Source organism: Hylaeus volcanicus, chromosome 6, assembly GCF_026283585.1.
Source record: "Hylaeus volcanicus isolate JK05 chromosome 6, UHH_iyHylVolc1.0_haploid, whole genome shotgun sequence".
NCBI lineage: Eukaryota > Metazoa > Arthropoda > Insecta > Hymenoptera > Colletidae > Hylaeus > Hylaeus volcanicus.
This window is the reverse complement of record NC_071981.1, coordinates 4,869,172-4,888,483: the sequence shown is the minus strand read 5'-3', so window position 1 is coordinate 4,888,483 and position 19,312 is coordinate 4,869,172. Positions and strand designations below refer to the sequence as shown.

General features: G+C 43.3%; 1 protein-coding gene across 3 annotated transcripts in view; it reads left to right on the top strand.

Moving 5' to 3' along the window:
* Nucleotides 1–19,312, top strand: part of LOC128878573 (basement membrane-specific heparan sulfate proteoglycan core protein-like) — a 94,792-nt gene that overhangs the window by 12,733 nt on the left and 62,747 nt on the right. For all 3 annotated transcript variants that reach the window (XM_054126860.1, XM_054126861.1, XM_054126862.1), the window contains exons 2-9: nucleotides 10,930–11,107; nucleotides 11,207–11,361; nucleotides 11,430–11,577; nucleotides 11,675–11,843; nucleotides 11,926–12,089; nucleotides 12,690–12,839; nucleotides 13,190–13,438; nucleotides 13,673–13,789. In XM_054126860.1, coding sequence (XP_053982835.1) covers nucleotides 10,930–11,107; nucleotides 11,207–11,361; nucleotides 11,430–11,577; nucleotides 11,675–11,843; nucleotides 11,926–12,089; nucleotides 12,690–12,839; nucleotides 13,190–13,438; nucleotides 13,673–13,789 — 1,330 coding nt within the window. The remainder of the gene's footprint in view (nucleotides 1–10,929; nucleotides 11,108–11,206; nucleotides 11,362–11,429; nucleotides 11,578–11,674; nucleotides 11,844–11,925; nucleotides 12,090–12,689; nucleotides 12,840–13,189; nucleotides 13,439–13,672; nucleotides 13,790–19,312) is intronic.

Sequence of the window (19,312 nt, the reverse complement as noted above, 5' to 3'; positions counted from 1 at the left end):
AAGAAATTACTATTTTGCGTGATGAACGTGCAGTTACGCGAAAATTCGACAACATTCTGTGATAAGATTCCGATGCAGAAAGCGATAGTAAAATTTCTATATTGTAAAGTTGGGGCTAAAAATGGTGCTTAGATCACGCGTCGTCTCCGCTACTGTCTCGTCGCCGCGCCGCTTTGCCCGCGACCTCAGGTCTCGCGTATAATTTTAAAAACGATTAGCGAGGCGTTATTGTCACGCGTTCAAAGCGGCGCGCGACGCTTTTCGAGGGCATCGCTCAGATAACGCAACCTAACACATTAGACCAGTTCCCATCGCGCGTTAATGAGCGCACGCACCTCTGAATGCTTCTGATGCGAACACCCGCAACCCGTCGAGTATCGGGAATGCGCTTTTTCAAAAAGACTGCACGTGCAACGACCGAGCGAAGCGTGCAAAGTTTCCACCAGCCAGGGTGTTCCCCGTTGAATAAATTTCAAACGCAGACATGCCCCCTTCAGTTTCCGTCTCTGTTTTCTTGTCGCATAATGACGTCTGCTGCCGTCCGAGACTTTAACCGAAGCGTTCGAGCAAACGATGCGTGCGATTCGGGGAAACGATGAACCGGGGATCCACCCTGTCCGCTTGCCAGCGAGTCTTGCAACTTTCAATCAGGAACAACGTTACACCACCTTCTGGGAATAGTCGATTCGAGGAGCAGGAGGCAAACAGGGAACGCCTTGTGTCGTCTTATCGCATAATTGAGAAAGTTTCGATTGAGAGAATACTGGTCTGGGAAGGGTGAAGGTGGGAGTACTGAAAGAGGGCGTTTAGATCTGGATCTACTAGCTGTACAAGAGATTCTAAGAGCTTGGACACGTGTATTCAGGGCTAGGGTGATCCTTAGACGGACTCGGGTGAAGGGATAATGGGGAAATTAGGCTCGAGGACCATTAACCAGCAGGTAGTCGAGGAGGTGCATCCTAATAGCAGGTGGCAGGTAGCAGGGAACACATAAATGTCAGGTAGACGAAAGGCACGTGGCGATAGCTGTATTTAAGTTATGTTAGAGGACCTGGCATTAATTTTCATAATCGAGGGGGCTCGGAATAACAGTGCAGCGAATAACCCGTTAAACTTGCCACCAGCCCGTATCGATGCACTGTCTCTGTCAGGGGCTACAACAAGTACGTACAGTTATCGGACTGTACACGGATGGAAGATGGAAAGTGGCCGAGCTTCGGCACCAGGTTCCCCAGGTCAAATAAAGACTATACGGACGTATTCGGGACATGTAATTGAAAAGCTCTGACATGGGAGGCGGTGGCGCGCTGAACTTCTTTTGTCGACAGCGAAAATCCGCGAGTGGCGCGGAAAGAAGAAAACGAGTTTCCTTCTTCTTTTCTCCAGTCGCGGTATTTAGGTCGCGTGTCCCACATACCTCCCACGTCAAAGTTAATTGCAGGTGTTAACGACGATTACCGCGCGACGTCCGCGGTGCCGGTGGTGTTTGCGTCCGTGTGTCTGGGCTTTTGTGCGGCCAGGTCGAGCGGGATGAATCAAATTTCTACCCCTTTGTTACCCTGCTACCGCTGTAATTTTCTTTTCACTTCTCTTTTTCGCTCGAAACTCGCGGGTGCGTGGATCGTTCCCTCCTCTCCACCTTAAAGAATGGCGAATCGTCGACCTGGTATTCCTCGAGGGTTTCCCAGAGTATCCCTAGGGAAGGTTCGAACCGAATTGAAAGCTTGAAACGAACGGAAAACGCTGCCGGAGAAATGTGAAACGAGCGAACGAGATTCTCGCGTTTGGTTTGACGCGCCGATTTCAAGTATCGATGGATCGTTTAGGGCGCATACGCTATCGGTCAAAAGTTTCAGAATCGTTGACTAGTTTCTGTGAATATTTGAATAGATTTTACATCGACCTGGTATTGACGTATCGGATGTTTTAACGAAAATATATTTTATTTCGAGAAATTTCAGCAGAAAAATTGTAGCAGAAGTTCCACGGCTTGTGGTTTAGCTATTTCCAGCAGTCTCGTCACGTTTCCGCCGAAAAACTTGCGTTGTTCGAGTAGACAGCCACGGACAGAGAGAGAGAGTAACTCGCTATAAATACGCATTTACTTATAGTTGGAGTAATATATGCAACGAATCGAGTGCTCCAGTTCAGGGAGTGAACTCACTCGACCAATTAGTCAGCATCGTTTCGATTTAGGCGATTACCACGACGTTTCTCGTTATATGTAGATGAAACGGGAACGTGACATCTCGCTTCCAGTGTAATATATTATGCGTCATCGATAACCGCGTCGACAAATAGGGTAATTGATTGTTAATTGGTATTTGGTTCCCAGAAAGATAATCGGCGTTATGCTTGTCTGTTTCTCGGTGGACCTGCAGGATGATAGAGCCAACGTGGGATTGGCCATTTGTTGTTGCTTTTATCTGTCCCCAGAGAAACTATATTGTGTTTGATAAGCCTAAGTGGGTCGTTATTCGCTAATCGAACATGTCTCGATTAATTCTATGTCAGTTTTACTACTGTTCTTTCGTGCTATGATTGATGGAGACAGAAGGAGTCGACGGAGATTCGTCGTTTTCTTCGTTTCGTCGAATTCTGGGATTGTCTTGCGTTACTGTACCGGAGCGTTTCGAATACTTTCCCGGCTCGATGTACCTATAGCATCGCGAGAGCTAAACGTCATCGGTCAATTATAGATTTGAACGGTTCACGAAGTAGGAAGTTTCTTCGTGTTTCAGGGACCCCGTTGATTTGATGGTTCTCCAGAAACGTCCAACTCGCTTGTGCTCGGTATTCCGCGGCTCGGTACCATGCAAAATTCGATTAACCGCTTGTACGTTGCACTCTTCGCTCGTCTTTTCATGGTGTTTTATACAGAGCTCTTCCATAACCAATTACGTAAAAGCTCGTATCGGGACGTTCTTCGTTCAGCATTTTTCAAACTAAGAATCGGTCCAGTAACTTCTACTCCTAAAAGTCTCAATTTATTTATTTATCGTTTAATAGAACCAGATGGAACAAATGTCAATGGCAACTAGTTGACTTGCTATTAAATTTCAGAAGCCTAAACGACACTCGAGAGTCGCTCAGAGACTCCAGGAGCCTGAAATGACTCATTACGCTTCACCTTGAAATAAATTTCATGACGAATACGATTCGGTAGCTCGCCTAATCTCGAGTACCGCTTAAATATTTGTACGCCAGAGTTGTCAGAAAATTTGTACGACATCGCTATAGATAGATCTCATATCCACTCTCTGGTCTTCGGAAACATCCGATTGTAAAAACATCCTCGCCTTGAAGTGATACCGATTTGCTTGCTGTAGAGAAAGCGTCACCGGGGAATATATATACACGTGCGCATATTTCATAATCACTGGCTGCATAATCTGGCCATTTATGGTAGAAATCTGCGTTGCCCAAAAACGTGACTAACTCGACGGAAGGACTTTTGTTTTTCCTTGTCTCATCCGTTGAAAGGAATATATTTCTTTGGAGGCTTTTCAGAGCACTTACGAGGAGCTAAAAACCATAGCGGTATAATTGAGAGGAAATGAAAAGTTTTTTTTAACAGTTACAACTGTTGAAAGGTGCGATATAATTTTGCGTAATTTTGATATAAAAGCAAACGAACGTACAACTGCGCGTCGATATCCGTCGAGAGGATTCAAGTTCGTGGTCATTGCGAAGCATAGGACTGCTCGTTTTCGACGAGTCTAATCTCTGGTAACACGCGTGCCGTTTCCTTCCTGCCATTCGCCAGTTGGCCAAGTGTAACCCAGTTTTAATGCACACCGAGTGGGAAACTTATCTGCGTCCGTGTTAGACAAGATATTACGCGAAATAAAAATACTGATACCGTGTGTTATGACTAACAATCTGAACGATTTACTTCCTCTGAAGAGTTACTTGGATCTTTTCCAAATCATACGATATCGCCTGGAGATTCCTTGTTCATGAAAAAAGATCAAATATTTTATGAAAAAGTAATGTTACGCTGTACTTTATTGAACGATACTCTTTTTACGTGGTTAGACTCTAGGATGGAGTCGCGGGACTTGTGTATACAAACGTAAGTAAATATTTCCTTTCGAGGCATTAAAATCTCCACGAGATCACGTGCCACGCGTTCCACCCTAAGCTCCAAATTGTCTACATGCTCGTTTTTACTTGCCCTTCGATCAGGTAGCTCGAGCACACATGGGACAAATAATAGAATCGGACGTAACGAACCGTGGTCGTAGATGGTCGCCCGATTGCCTTTCGTTCTTGACTTTGAGAACTGTGTCCACGATTAGGAAAGAAAGTCGACCGGTTTAAACCTACGATCGTGTCCCCATAACCGTTGCGTCACCCTTTCTTTACTTTTCTACGTTAATTCATTCGGAAATAAATGCTTTTTTCTTTCATCGTGTTAGATCTGATTAGATCTAGTTAAGTCTAGGCTAATACAAGATAGGGTTACGGTTAATTCGAAGCATCTCCAGATCAAAAATACTAATGCAATTTTGCGTACGTCGTTAATTGCAATTTCAAGGGCGGAAAGCTCCTTAATATGGCTGACCAACTCGCGAGGGAAGGGCTGATGCATTCGGAGCTGGTGTTCCATTAATATCCGCGGTGGATTTCTTGACGTGGTGGATTCGCAGGCGTACATTTCCCCTGTAATCAAACGCTGACGAGCGCCGTAATGATGATCAGTAGCGGTCGGAAGTGTGCAGCTGAAAATGTTAGCATAATTACCGCTTAATTGGAAACCTGATAACTTTAGGATATTGGGTTCGTTTGGGAGCATCGGTAGCTATCGCCGATGGAAGTCCGTAAACTACATGCATACGAACGTCGAGATTCATTTCTGGACTTCCGATCAAATTCATAGATACATTGTCATAGTCACCAGGTTCAGCCTATAGAACGATAGAAAAGAGTTGTAGAAACGATAAACATTTGGTTAAATGAAATGCATTCTCCCTCGACTTCATCCCCTAAACAATCCACCAGTCGCCAAAACGATTGTCTCGCGTTCGATGTAGCAGGGTTCCCTTGCAAACATCGCAGACACGTAAGCAAAAGAAATGGACAAAGAAGAGGCGTGTGAAAACGATTTACTATCATGTAAACGCATTTTGTTGAAGGGAAAAGGGTGTCTGCTGCTTTGGTGCAGTTGTAAACTCGTCTTGCGATGAACGAGCGCGTTCGTTTAGTCGCGGAAGAGATCCCATGCCTCTCCCTATCGTCGACGTCTCCTGCCATGCCAGTCCACAATTGACGTTAATTGTGCTGCGTCGCGACGTTGTGCCTTCTCGCCAAAAGGGGAGCGATCATTTTCTTTTTCTGTTTCTCGAGGTCTGGCGTGCACCCGACACACTTTCGCGACGTCTTTTTTTTTACTCGAGTGAGTCATCGGTTCTTTCAAGGTCTCACTGTATCATTCATCAAGATTATTTCTGAATTCAAAGTAACTAACGAATTACAAACTTGACCGTTTTCTTTTTTTTTCTTTTTTTTTTTTTATCAAGTAGTGGCTCTCCTTGATTAGTCCGATAGATACGTATTACAGAACTCCGTAGGATTGCCAATTATCCGAGATCAGTTTCCATGAACTATCCAACTAGTAATTAGTTTCTGATACTGTATATTTATAGTTCTGTATTTATGTTTGCAATACAGAGTAGCTACAGTGTGCTCCAATAGTACTTTTACTATTTTTATCCGGTCGATTATTTTCTGTATTCATAATTTCTCAATGTTTCTGAATTGCTCGGCGAGTCTTTTCGTTCCACTTTATAACCAGTTGAGAGCAGCCATGATTTTCGGGCACACGGTACAGCAGCGTGTCCAGAATATCATTTCTTGTTCGTGACTCAATGGCGGAGAAAGCACGTGGCAGAGAAACGCAGTGAGTCATTATCCAGAAATACATCCCGCGAGGGAGCACTATACCGAATATATCGAATCTATCGAATCGTTCAGTGATCATTTCCTCGAAGGTCGACCAAAGAACACCGTTCTCTGCTAATAGTCTGATAGTCTCGAAGACTAGTTTTTGTACCATGAAAAGTGCACAGTTACATAATGGAAGAAACGTGTACGTGATCCATCCGTTTGCATCGAACCCGTGATGCATCCGTAAAATTTGTAAATAATAAAATAAATATATATAATCGTCCCATGAAACAAAATGGCTCCCAGGTTCAGCGATAAACCAGCGATACTCGATCTCGAGCGAGTGACGGGAACAAAGACATTACTGTAATTCTGAAAAAATATTCTCGCGAGTCGCGTAGGTGTATAGATGCGAAAGATTTGTCGCTGAAACGTTAGACAATGGACTATTAGGGCAGTTTCGCGGTAAGCTGCTCTGCGAGCCCTCTCCCTCCCTGTTCGCGCAGGGGAAAGCGAGAACAGAAGCGGACTAGGTGGAAGAAGAGGGTTGTCGAGAGTACTTGTCGCACACCCATGCCCTCCTACTCTGTACTCGTTCTTTTTTCATACCTATTTGCTCCATTGCTCAGACCGCTGGTTGCTTAGTCTTGAATGCTTTGCGACTGTCGAATTCCTCTTTGTGCACCACTCCGCCTATCTGTCTCCCTTGACCTGCACTTTTTCGTTCAGCCTAGGTACTCGCGTCGAAGATGTGGCCCGTAACAACGATATATTTTCATTTAATTACTTCCAAATGACGTATTTATTTCTATGTCGTTTTTACGAATGTCAAGTCACGCGCATCGTTATTTAACGATTAAAATTAGAACTGGATCAACGACTCCTTTGACTTTTCAAACTTTCATAGACGGCCGATATATTTTCGTCCGCTGACCAACAGCTCTGGACCGATTGTTAGCTTTTGCCAAACAAACATAGCCTCCTTTCTATTGATTCATTGCATCCTGGCCAGTCAATCAGCTTTTATATCGCGTAGTCTATATATTCCAAATATAAATTAAGGATACAAGTTCCGAAGGAACTCGCTCCTTACTCTGTACAAATAGTATAATAAAAAAAATGTGATCGATTGAACGTTAAATAAATTAAACGCTGGGAAACGTTATCTTTGGACGATGGATGCTTCTTGTCGAAGACCGAGGAACTGTTTGCAGACAGTCGAGTGGCTTGGAATCCATTTTTCAACGTTTACAGAGGCCTCGGTGGACACGAATCGCCTTTCACGGTCCAGCAATATTATTTTCACTGAAAGTTATGCTAAACCTTAAAGAAACACTATAGAATCGTACATTGGGGACGTGTTTGTATTCGATGCATCACGATTTTGATTGGTGCATTCAGTGTTTTAATTTGCTCGCAGAAACCTACGCTTATTCTTCTCGTTTGTGTCGAACCATCGCACGTTTGTGTAGACAAAAGTCAAATGACAGTGATGAACAACATGGGGACCCTAAGTGGGTAAGCGAGTTTGATAATTTGTTGAGTCCGCTACTCGTCGCCTCGGGTTTCACGGTTCATCCCAATGGAGGAAGATAGAGTGTGCAGAATGGGGTAGCGAACCTAGCCGCAGGGTGTATAAGAGGATGGGGAAAGAAAGTGTGGATCAAGCGCGGTTAACCGACGTATTTAGGCGGCGTGTCCGCGTCCGCGTCTCTGCTTGTTTGCAGTAAAAACAAATCGGTGCCGCTGCAGTAGCTCTTCCAAGCCCCTGATCAATCCATTGATCGACTCCTGCTCCGAGCATGGGTGCTCCAACTTTTTCCAAATACTTAACACGAGCGATAAACCCACCGATTTTCACCTAATTCGTTAACCATTCATATCGGCACACTTACTCGCGTTTTATAACGTGGTTTTAGAAGATAGACTGGTATATAAATTTTGGTTGTAGCTACAAGATCAAATTTGATTAGGATCACCCTCTCCCCCTGATGCGTATTTAGCACCATACAAGAACGAATAGAGAATGATCCTGTTACTCTCGAATCGAGGTACAAATTTTCAGTTATTGGCGCACCCCGGTCAAGTTAAAATCTTCTGCTCGTCTGCCGAGTTGCCTAGCATATTCAAACGCTTGCGCTATAACGTGTCAGCCGAAAAAAGTGGTCAGTTGAAATCTTCGTTCGACAGGGCGATGGAAAGTTCAAACGGAAGCAGTCTGCTATTTTTTTTTTCTCTACTGAAAATCTGCACCCCCGTCTCTCCTCCGACACGTGACGTCTGACTGGCAGGTGGCAGCCTGGGGGGTCGGAACATTTCTGTCGGGAAGTCGAACCACCATGATTTCCGCAATTTCACCCTTCTGAGAGCGTTGTCCATGGTATTTGCCCGATGCCCCCACCCCCATCACCAGGGGATATGAAGGTTCATATAAGATGATCCGCTTCAAGATCTTATCGTTTGGTCTTAGTCGTCCCGAGGCCTGGGAATCAGCACGTGATGCATCGGATTCTCTGTGTCCTATACGATATCGTTCGGCCAATTTTCAACACAACGAGAAAGTAAAGCATCGCTCGAGAAACAATTCAACTCTGAATTCATTGCACAGTTTCCAGGCAGTTTCGAGTCTAAATTTCGGAGGAGCTCTTTCGTTCGCAATGGTTCGCAAAAGTCGAAGGAGAACGAAGAAGTCGTTCCTTCGTGAGAGGCAGTTAAAATGTAAAGGCGCGGTCGAAGAAGACTAAGCTAGCGCCCCCTTCGCGGCCACCGTCGACGGTAGATTTGGCGAACGTGTGTGCCCCTTTTTAGTATTCTACTCGGCAACGGCCCTCTTTTCCACGCCTAGCTGCCATCCTACCCTCCTTTCACAGCCTATTTCGGCGTAGCATGTTCTTCACATTAATATACCACGGCTTAAGACAAAGGACGATCGGCCAGTGGCGGCGGTTCTCTTCTTCTCTTCCTACAGCTACCGCCATCTTCTTTCTTTCTCGAGGCTGTCACACGAGCTCGTTGGACGTATATTTTCGTTAAGACGAAGCCCCTTAGAAGTCCCTCAAATTGCAGGATTTCTTCCTCGGCACTTCTCGAGCAGACGTGCCGGATTCTTGACCTTTGGGGGCTCGCTTCGGGGCTTGAAGAACCGTGGCGAACGGAGACGTGTCTCTGTTACCTGGATGGTTCGAGTAGTCGATGACGTGCCTTATACTTTGCTCCCAAAGGATACATGTGTCACAATCACTCTACGTCTTTCGTCAACTCACTTGAAACGATCAATTTCGGAATATGGTAATCGCGAAATAGTTAAATTTGTAGTAGAATGATGCTACCAGAAATCTAGTCAGACCCAACGTAGACCAACCGATAAACTCTGCTTCATTCTCGTTCTGGAAGAAGCTAAGTCCCAGGATTAAGAGTCCCAAAAGCGTAGAAAGCGACTTTGCAAGTTTCGTTGCCTTTAAATATGCGGCTTGCTCGTTATGCAACCAACACGTGCGCGCAAACTGCACGGTTTAACGACGCGGAGACGGCACAGACGCTGGACTTATTTTTCAGGACCAGTTCCGACGGTGAGTCATCGGTCTGGACTCATTTTTGCACGGAGTTTAACGACCCCATTTACCTGCCCCTCCTCCCACGGTTAATCGACCCCTTTTTCACTCGACTTTCGAGCTTTCCGTCTCCCAAGATTTTCAGAAATAGGCGCCCCATCGCTCACTCTATTAATTCTAATTATTTCAGTCTCTTCCAACATTGTGTTCTACTTCAGGGACGCGTATAGATCATTTAGGGAGGAAGTTTTACAGCGCGAGAGGGTTAAAATGGACAATTTTCCATATAAAGAAGCATGGATCGATAGTTTAATTTGGATTTTGAGAAACGTCAAAAGAATCTTTGGAGACGCGAATAAGGTGGTCAGCGCGGTTCGTTTCGAGGGCATAAATCACGGACGATGCCACGGTAACGCTGTACGGAAAGAAAAGGGAAGATTCAGCTCGTGGTGGGAGCCACGAACGAGCTTCGAGACAAAACTTTGTTATTCCAGGCAAGTTTTACACGGGATTTCACCGCTAAGTCCACTCTATGATCCTTTCACGACAACTACGTGCTCATACTTCGACAAAACATCGGCCCTGTGGTCCGAAATCCTTAAAATGCATGGGAAATACGTGTCGGAGGAGGTTAAGTGGCTGGGAAGAAATTCGTCCTCGGAACTTCGGAGCTTCCCTGGGACAAACTTGCGTCAAACGTCGAGCCGCCTCCTCCTCGATCGGACGACGCCTCGCTCAACTTTGCTCGATATTTCTACCTTCGATTTTTCGAGTCCTTGTAATTTGACTCGTCGAGGATCTTCGGCGCCGAAACACTTTTACCTTGGTCTGGTAATCCATCTATCGTTGACTTGGCCAGATTTTAAGATTCGGTTTTCGCCGAAGAGATGAAAGGGGCTTCATTCTCGAAGCGATTCTCTCGATCCGTCATCAAACTAGGACAGTGAGACATAACGAGCCGAAGAAGTCGCTTTATATTCGTTCGGGATCTCTTTATTCGCGAGGAGGGTCACGTACACGCTAGGAAATACCGAGTTTGTTATTCCCATCGCGGTACCATAATATCGATGCTCTGTTGCATAACCTCGTCAGCCATTTCCTTGCCGGTAACGATACTTTATCTCCGAGAGTTTGCCGTGGACGTTCCTTCTCCATTCCGATCCTGAAAGGAGGAACGTCATTGGCCAAGGACGTTTGAATCCTGACCAGCTTCGGAATCACGGCCAACCCGCGAGAATGGCCCGGCGATCCTGAATTTATATCGCGTATTTAGGTGAGAATTGGTTCTTTATGAGCAGCGCATGATGGTACTCGGCGATACACCACACACAGATACCGCGCATACTCGCCATTTGTATCCGGCGTGTAGACGAAACGATACAAAGGCCCTGAACATTCCTGAATTTGATCGCATCGGGCCTTGCAATCGAACATTATTGACGTTGATTTTTTCAAATAATTATACTAACGAGCTACCTATTGCTTTCAGAATGACGACTTGGTCTTTGACCAGGAGGGCAAGCAATCTTTCGATGAATCCCCTCTCATCGTGTCGCACGGAGTCCAGGAGTCCATACTTCATAGAATAAAAAGGGGTTTCTTTGACTTCTTCGTCCCTAAAACATCGACAACAAGAATTCCGACCACCACCACCGAGGCGCTGATAGGTACAGCTTTTCCTACTATGTTATATCTACCTTTTCCTACCATTAAGAGAGGAAAAGCGTTGTTTCTTTAATCGACAATTTATTTATATTTCGTTCAAGACCAAAACGAGGAGATTACGGAGTACGAGAATGAAAATGCGGCGCCAGTCGAGGCCGACAACAACGAAAAACCTCGTGCATCCAGCGTCAAAAAGTTGTCCAACTTCGAGAGGTTGGCTCGCGACAGCGGAGAGAAAACCGAAGAAACTGACGAGGTTAGAGGTCAAAAACTCCACGTTAAATGCTCTGTCTACGAACAGTGATAATTTTGTACTCTGCTCAGCGTGACAATGAAATTGGAAACGTCGCCGAGGCTAGGAGAGAACCACCAAAGTTTGGGAACACCGACGACGAGGACTTGGCTGGCTCTGGAGAGGTCGAAGGTAGTGCCACTTATGGACGTCAACCCGAGCCTGGAAAAGAAGGAGGAAGTAAGTGTCTCGATTGTTTTAAATTCAAAACTCAAAGTTAACATCCCATCGAATCTGTCGGAAATGATTTTTACTAATTCAGCCATGATCTCTGCAGGATATTACAGGATAACCTTGACAGTCGGTGAACCGTACGTAGCCGAGTACGCGGACAGAAATAGTCAACAATACAAGGAACTGAGTGGCAATCTTACGGAGGCCCTAGAAGATTTGTACAACCGTAACATTCCCAGTGAGAGACATCACGCCAATGTCGTGAAGATATCGTGAGTATATCGTATACCGATATATCGCATGATACAAAATTATCATTAGTTTCAAAATAACCAAAATTTGTTTGATCCGCAGACCGACGTCAAGCGACGTGTTCACGTCATTAGTTACTGTGGACATTGGCTCTTCGTTCACGGATGAGCTGGAGGTGAAGAACATCCTCGAGAAACAGCTGCAGTATCATTCTTTGGGCAACATCAACGTCAATCAGAAGGAATTTACATTCAGAGTATTCCAAGGTAACTCGTCTCAAAGTTTGACGACCCGAAAATGATCGATTCCGCGCTGGGGATTTCCATACTTTGATTTCCAACGCGGGAACTTTTACTCGAACGATCTGCAACGAAAACATGGATGGATAAACATTTTTCCATGTTTATTTTGACGTGCGTGGAGTCGGTCGTTTGGGTCAATTCAATTTCAGTAAGAGTTAGAGTTTCTAGATGTTTCCGCACGTGGAATGTTATTTTAGATTCGTGTTAATTAAGTATTATTTAATCGTCAGGTATCAAAGAATGTTTTCTTCGTTTATCCTTTAATTTGGAACCGAGCACATTCATCGAGATTCAGGATTTTACGCCAAGTTGGGAATATTTGTAGCAAAACATTTTACGTACAAATAGAAACTTTTCAAATACAAAAACATCTGTTCAAAATTTCCAACTTGGTGTTCTCCCTTGAGCAATCTCTTAAGTACCTTTTAAATTGCACTAGTTTCTTTTTTACTATTTCTTCTTACACCTCACTTTTTGTTTCTCCCTCTATGTTCCATTTCCTATCTCCTTGACACGATGATATCACCCACCCACACATACCACACGAACAACACAACGAATCAGCTGGAGCAGAAGAAGATGAACAAGAGTGCGACGCGTCTACCGAATTGATCTGTAGAAATGGCGCATGTGTGCCATTAGAATCCAGGTGTGACGGGATTTCCCAGTGCACGGACGGCTCTGACGAGGATAACTGTCCTGTGGTAACAACAGGTAAGTCCCAGCTATCGCTTTACTCTCGTATAAATACACCTAACTCTGATTCCTCTTAGTTCACTGTGTAATACACGTGCCATGTAATTAGCTCTGCATTGCATGTCGCTTTCATACCTTATAGGTGACATTTCCGCAGACAAAAATTGGTAGTACCCGACAGCGAGGAGTTTACGTTGTAAAAGCTGAGAGAGAGATGTTCGCGATACTTTATTTACTTTACCGACTCTGATTTCTATGTACAATACGTATGATAATTTGCTTTTTCGCGCACATACTTGTTTATTATTTTCTTTTTCTTCCCTTTCTGTTCATAATTTACGCTCCACTCGTTAACTACCTCCCGATAGCACCCGAGCAGGAGACCAAATACCCGACATTCGCTCCGTACGATGAATCGCCCACAGAAGAGACAGCAAGCACAGAAGGTACCGGCAATGATTACGATGATAGTACGTTGAGATCACCGTCGAACAAGTGTCGTGCCGACGATACGGTGCGCTGTCACGATGGAAGTCGTTACATTTGTTCTGTACAACAATGTGACGGCATGCCAGACTGCGACGACGGAGGTGACGAAGTTGGCTGTCCTCATCCAGGTATAGGGTCTTTGCGTTTGCATTGAATCGGACGTCTTTAGGCAATCGTCGATTGTAAATATGTATATAGATTGCATGTTCATCATTCAATAGGGTTCCATTTCTTATTTATCTCCTCGTGATCATTTTCATGATACCGTCCTCGTGATTTTTTGTACAGAAATAAACGTAGCATGCTGATTAATTACCTTGCGCGTTTAATTCATACAAAGACGATAATATCGTTTTTTACAGGCTGCAACGCTGGAGAATTCGCCTGCGACGTTTCCAGATGCATCTTGGAATCCCAACGTTGTAACTACATCGAGGAATGTCAAGATGGAACCGACGAGCATAACTGCAACTATCCTGGTGAGTCCTATTTATTTTTTAAACGTTCAGCTGAACAATTGCGATACGAAAGCAGGTTCTTCCCAGTCTGTACCGACAACCGCCCTAGGATTTTTCGTTAAACAGCTTTGGACCAATGTTACATCCGAATTTCAAGATCTGAAAGTTCTTAGACTAATTTCAATTTAAACTCGAGATGCCGCTCCTGATACGCCCCCTTATATCTCTAGATACCGACAGTGAGTCAGGAGTTGATCGTAGGAGTTACCGTTCGGATCTAGAAAGATCGATAGGTCTGTTTAACCGACCGACGATGCAAAGTGTCTCACATCCGAGTTTCCTCGAGTGATAAATACTCGACCGAGTCACGTAATCGGTAAAACAGCGAACGTGGAAGCGCAGATGCTCTAGCTTACCAACGCGCCACGCGATCAACTTAATTTACGTCCCACCCAGAAGTTGACCAAGGGAAGTTGACCACTCTCGCCGCCTCTTCCTGTGTGAATTAATTAAAAGTCGTTTGAACGATGCTTGAGGAGTAGCAGCCTCAAAGACGACCCGGAACGTGCCGATTTTTCTGATAGAAAGAAGGTCAGGTGGAAGTCGACCAGGATGTACCTACTGAATATTCAAAATCTCGAGAGCTTCCCCCCTCGTTCTGTTTTGCCGCTCTTTTTTCAACGCAGTCGGGGTGTTGAGTGGAGAATGATTGTGGTCAACAACATAGCGATAGTCACGGAAGTTCATAGAACGGTGTCGAGCCCCTATTGCGCCTACACGTCCGCTTCTCGACTGACTGATTGGACCATAGAATGCAAGACCAATTTTTTTCGTTACTCTTCGGTACTCTCAGGTATCTTAAAAATTCATTGGGCGCAAAACTCCTTTTGGATACTCTCGTATCCGTGCAAAGACCTACCTCCTGTGAAGATAAGGCTCAGATAATACTTCGATGAGGATCACAAGCTATCGAAAAGTTTTTTACCATTTTTTAATGAGTAGTTTCGTTACTTACAAGATAATATGTATAATTATCACACGTTGATTTTCAGAAAATTTATGTGGAAGGTACTTCTCAAAAAAATATTTGACATGTATTTTTTTTTATCGGCAATCGTCAATATCAAAGGAGTGAAAACAGCTCTTAAAGTTGGGGGTGAATACCATGTTCTTTTAAATATCTTGAAAACTAGAGAAGCTAGTTAAAGAATAGCTAAATAATTTATTGGAATTTCCATTGATGGTAATAGTAGTAGTAGTAGTAGTATAGTAGTACATAGAACCATAGTAACTCTCAACGATCACCCTTGTCACGATTCGTTGACAACTCGTTAATAACAAGTAAAATCGTAACGAAAACGGTCCTTGAATGTTCCCAAAGATCCAAACTACTTTCCACGAGTGCCAACACGACATGAATTATGCACCTAATATTGATTAATTAACGATAATTGCAATGACAGGTGGCGTAAACAAAACTACTTTGGAACTATGTTTGTCTTAATTTGTTTACAACTATTTAAATAGTGTACAAGGATTCAGTCCAGTTATAGGGGAAGATTCCCAGAAGCCTAAGGTTTAATTTGAGTATGCAAAAGTTCATGATTTTTTAGTAAATAATCGATAAACAATCGTTGAACAAATGAGTGTACTCTGCGCATGCGCACTGCTATTTCCAGCGTCGGTGCTCTCTATCCTTCTCGCACGGTATATCTTTCTCTTTCGCACAATTTCAAGAATTAGTGGCGCCATCTAGCGGTTATATCAGGGAAGCTCCGGCTGAGTAATAGGATAACAGAACGGTAGTAGAGGTCTACGCTCGAAATTGTGCGAGGGAGAAAGATATACTGTGCGAGAAGGATAGAGAGCACCGACGCTGGAAACGGCACTGCGCATGCGCAGAGTACACTCATTTGTTCAACGATTGTTTATCGATTATTTACAAATAAATCATGAACTTTTGCATACTCAAATTAAAGCTTAGGCTTCTAGGAATCTTCTCCTCTAAATGGATGGAACCCATATGCACTATTTAAATAGTTTTAAACAATTTAAGACAACCGTACCATCTGACATAGTTTAATCTCAATCGACATCGTATCAACACCGGTTTTTTAATGTTCCTAATGATCTATACTAACTTTCACGAGTACCAAGGTCCATTATTTATATGCATAAGGTTAATAAACAATAGAATAAAATGAATATTTCTAACAAAGTAACGTGTAGTTAAAACTGAAATCCTCGATGAACCTTCAATAAAAATCGAGATCGTAACAGAAATTTGTTTTGAATGTTGCAACGATCTATATCTATACTATCCTTGACGAGTCGTAAAAGTGAATAATTCATTTATAGAATGTAACAAACAATCGAGTGAAGCAAAAATTCTCACTGAAATCCTCGATGATTGCATAATAACTATAAAAATCGTGACAAGAATGATCCTTGAGAGTTACTATCGTTTTATGTACTGCTATACTACTACTACTACTATTTATCATCAATGGAAAAACAAATAAATTATTTAGCTATTATTTAACTAGCTCCTCTAGTTTTCAAGATATTTAAAGAAACATGGTTTTCACCCCCAACTATAGGGGCTGTTTTCACCCCTTCGATATGGACGATTGCTATTAGAAAAAAATACGTGTCAAATATTTTTGTTGAGTACTACCTATCACATAAATTTGCAGAAAATCGGCATGCGACAATTGAATATGTTCCCTTGTTAGTCAGTGCATTATCGAAACCAAGTATCGTGTATTATTTACTTGCGATAAACTCTAGGTTTTCGTTCAAATATGAATGCGGTCGCCTATAAGCGTTTGCCCAAATATGGTTGGTCCAAGCAAATGCTGAAAGAAAATTGCTTTGCACTCAATGTGTATAGCTTTCCATGAAATGAGGCTTTTTTCCAATAGTTATTGGGATTTATAAATGATAGGTCATCAATGAGATTGAAAACTTATCATGGACAAATCATTATTCCACTTTGAAGATAAGTCATTGGAGCATTATGACTAGAATTGTATTGTGAAAGGGCATTGGTATTCCATGTTTAGCGAACGATCAAGAAAGATATATTATGAGCCTAAAAAAATCAAATAATGGCAGTGATAACATATGTAATTTGGTATAATATTATTGTATCTCTTCATAATCATCTAAACGTTCAGTTGCTGATGGCAGTTCAGTTAGAAAGCCAGGTATAATTAGACGAGAAGCGAATTAAAGATTAGGGCAAAAAATTAAATTGATATTCTCTTTCATGTTTTGTAGAAACTATAAAATGTTGTTAGTTTGATTATAAAATGTATTTTTAACTAACATACTGAAATGTTCCATCAAGGATTTCAGTTAGAATTTTTCTCGAATGTTGCAACGATCTATTCTTCAAAATTGAAATAATTTGTCAAAGTAGGAAATCCTTCTCCTTGTGGCAGTAGTTAACGCGGAGAGTTTTTCAGACATCGATCCAACCATTTTGTCAGATAAGATTGCAGTCTGTTTCCCCTGACAATATTGAGGGCAGCTAGTCCAGCATGATGCATTTCTCAACAATCAGCAATCACTGATTTAAAAGCGGCATTTCAAAGATGATAGGGTCCCTCACAGATGTGCGAGTTCTTTTTAACCTACTTACCGCTGACGAACCCATTGTTCTAGATGGCAGAAAAACGAAATAACTGCCTGTTACTTCTATTCGAGTGATCATTAGTATAGTGTTCCAGGAGATCCATGACGTGAATTTCATTGCCTACAATAGATCTATCTTACTGACAGAATACTCTACGTATACGCAACTTTCTACACCTGAACTAGTCCGTTTCTTTTGTTCTCTTTGTTTATTATTTATTAGACATGAAAGAAAATTGTCACTGTCAAAATCGTAAATTACTAAAAAATACCTAATTAAACTTTCGAGCTACTTTTATCGAAGCTTCTGCAACTTGAAAGACAGGTGACGCGTTTAGCTTATCTCCAGAGTCTAGAAGTGCGACAAAGGAGGCTGAAATTCATCTTTCGAACAGAAATACATGTTGCTGGTCTGGAAGTAGGCCAAACTGCGACAGAACAATAATGAAGCGTACGGTTAATCCTTGGTAGTTTGAACGCAAATCGAATGGTCTCATCGCTCAAACGTCTCACAGCCAGAGACATCTCAGCCAGTGTCTTCCTGGAAACATTTTTTTTTCCACCGATAGGAAGTAGATAAAGCGAGACAGAGACAGGCCAACGTCCCTTATAAATATCCGCAGACACGCAGCCTAGCTAGAAGCGCTTTTACCTGCTTCCAGTAATCGCGATGTGCATGCTTAATCAATATTCAAGTATTCAGCTGCGAGGCACAGGGGGATGATCCACGGCGTTTCTTACCCCTCCTCCGCGCGACCCTCATTACTAGCGATGGGTATTGAATTCGTTCTGTCGCGAGTTTTCGAGCAATTCAGACCAAAGGCCGTGGTTGAAAATAAAATCGATTGTAAACATCGAATTTGAAACAAAGTTTGCACTATTCCGTATTCGATCTATCAATCATGGTTCGCTGTATTACAAAGAGATCTTATAACACAGCAGGCGTGAATGTACCTGTTGAAATTTTCATCCTAAATACATCTTAAACTATTAATCAAAAGCACCCCAAAGTATATACGATGGTGCGTCAAGTATACTGTTCTTTTGTAGCGTACTCGAGTAATCTTGTGCCTATCGCTACTCATTACACCTCACCCCCGCCACTTGGCTGGCTCTGGTGCTCCTCCACGGTGGATAGGAATGCGCATAACCACTTTCGTGTCCCATGGTTGCTTCCGCGATATGCCAGCGTGGACGAGGACAATTATGAGTCCTGGCGGGCCGAGGGGCAGCAGGAACGTGGCTTCGAAAGATAGAGGACGGGGGAGGACGGATAGGGCAGGGGGTTACGTTAGGGTAGTCGGCGGAACACGCTAGGCACCGCCACGACAAACGTCATCCCCTACTGTCCTGGAACATTATTCAGTTGTGTCCTCTCAAGCTATACACGGTGTCGCATTATGGAAATTATTTGTTTCGGAGTCATCTTCGGAATCTGCAATTGAATACTGCGAGTAACGGATACTTTTCAATTATTACTTAATTATCGCTGATGCGGACTAAACTCGTTGAAAAGGAATGAACGATCGCGGGAACGCATTACAAAGTTTGGATCACCACGGCGCGGCGATCAATTTGTCGAGCGGTCAAAGACCTTTCTCGATTCTACTTCTGAATTAAAATAGATAATACAGACGCATTTTACGGTGTATTTTCTGTCCTCGTTACAACGTTGCGCTTCACCAAGTTCGTCCATGTTACGCTTCCTTTGTTTGCTCGGGAGCCTTCCGCCCAAGATTTTTTTGCCCATGGATGGGTAAACAGACCGTTTATTGACAAAATAAACGCATGTAAATGTGTCGTGAGTCGACCACCGATTCGACGGAAAACTTGCCTCGGCTCTGTTCCTTTCGACCAAGTATACCGTGGAGCGAGTTTCAACCCTTTTACGGGGCACTTAATCGA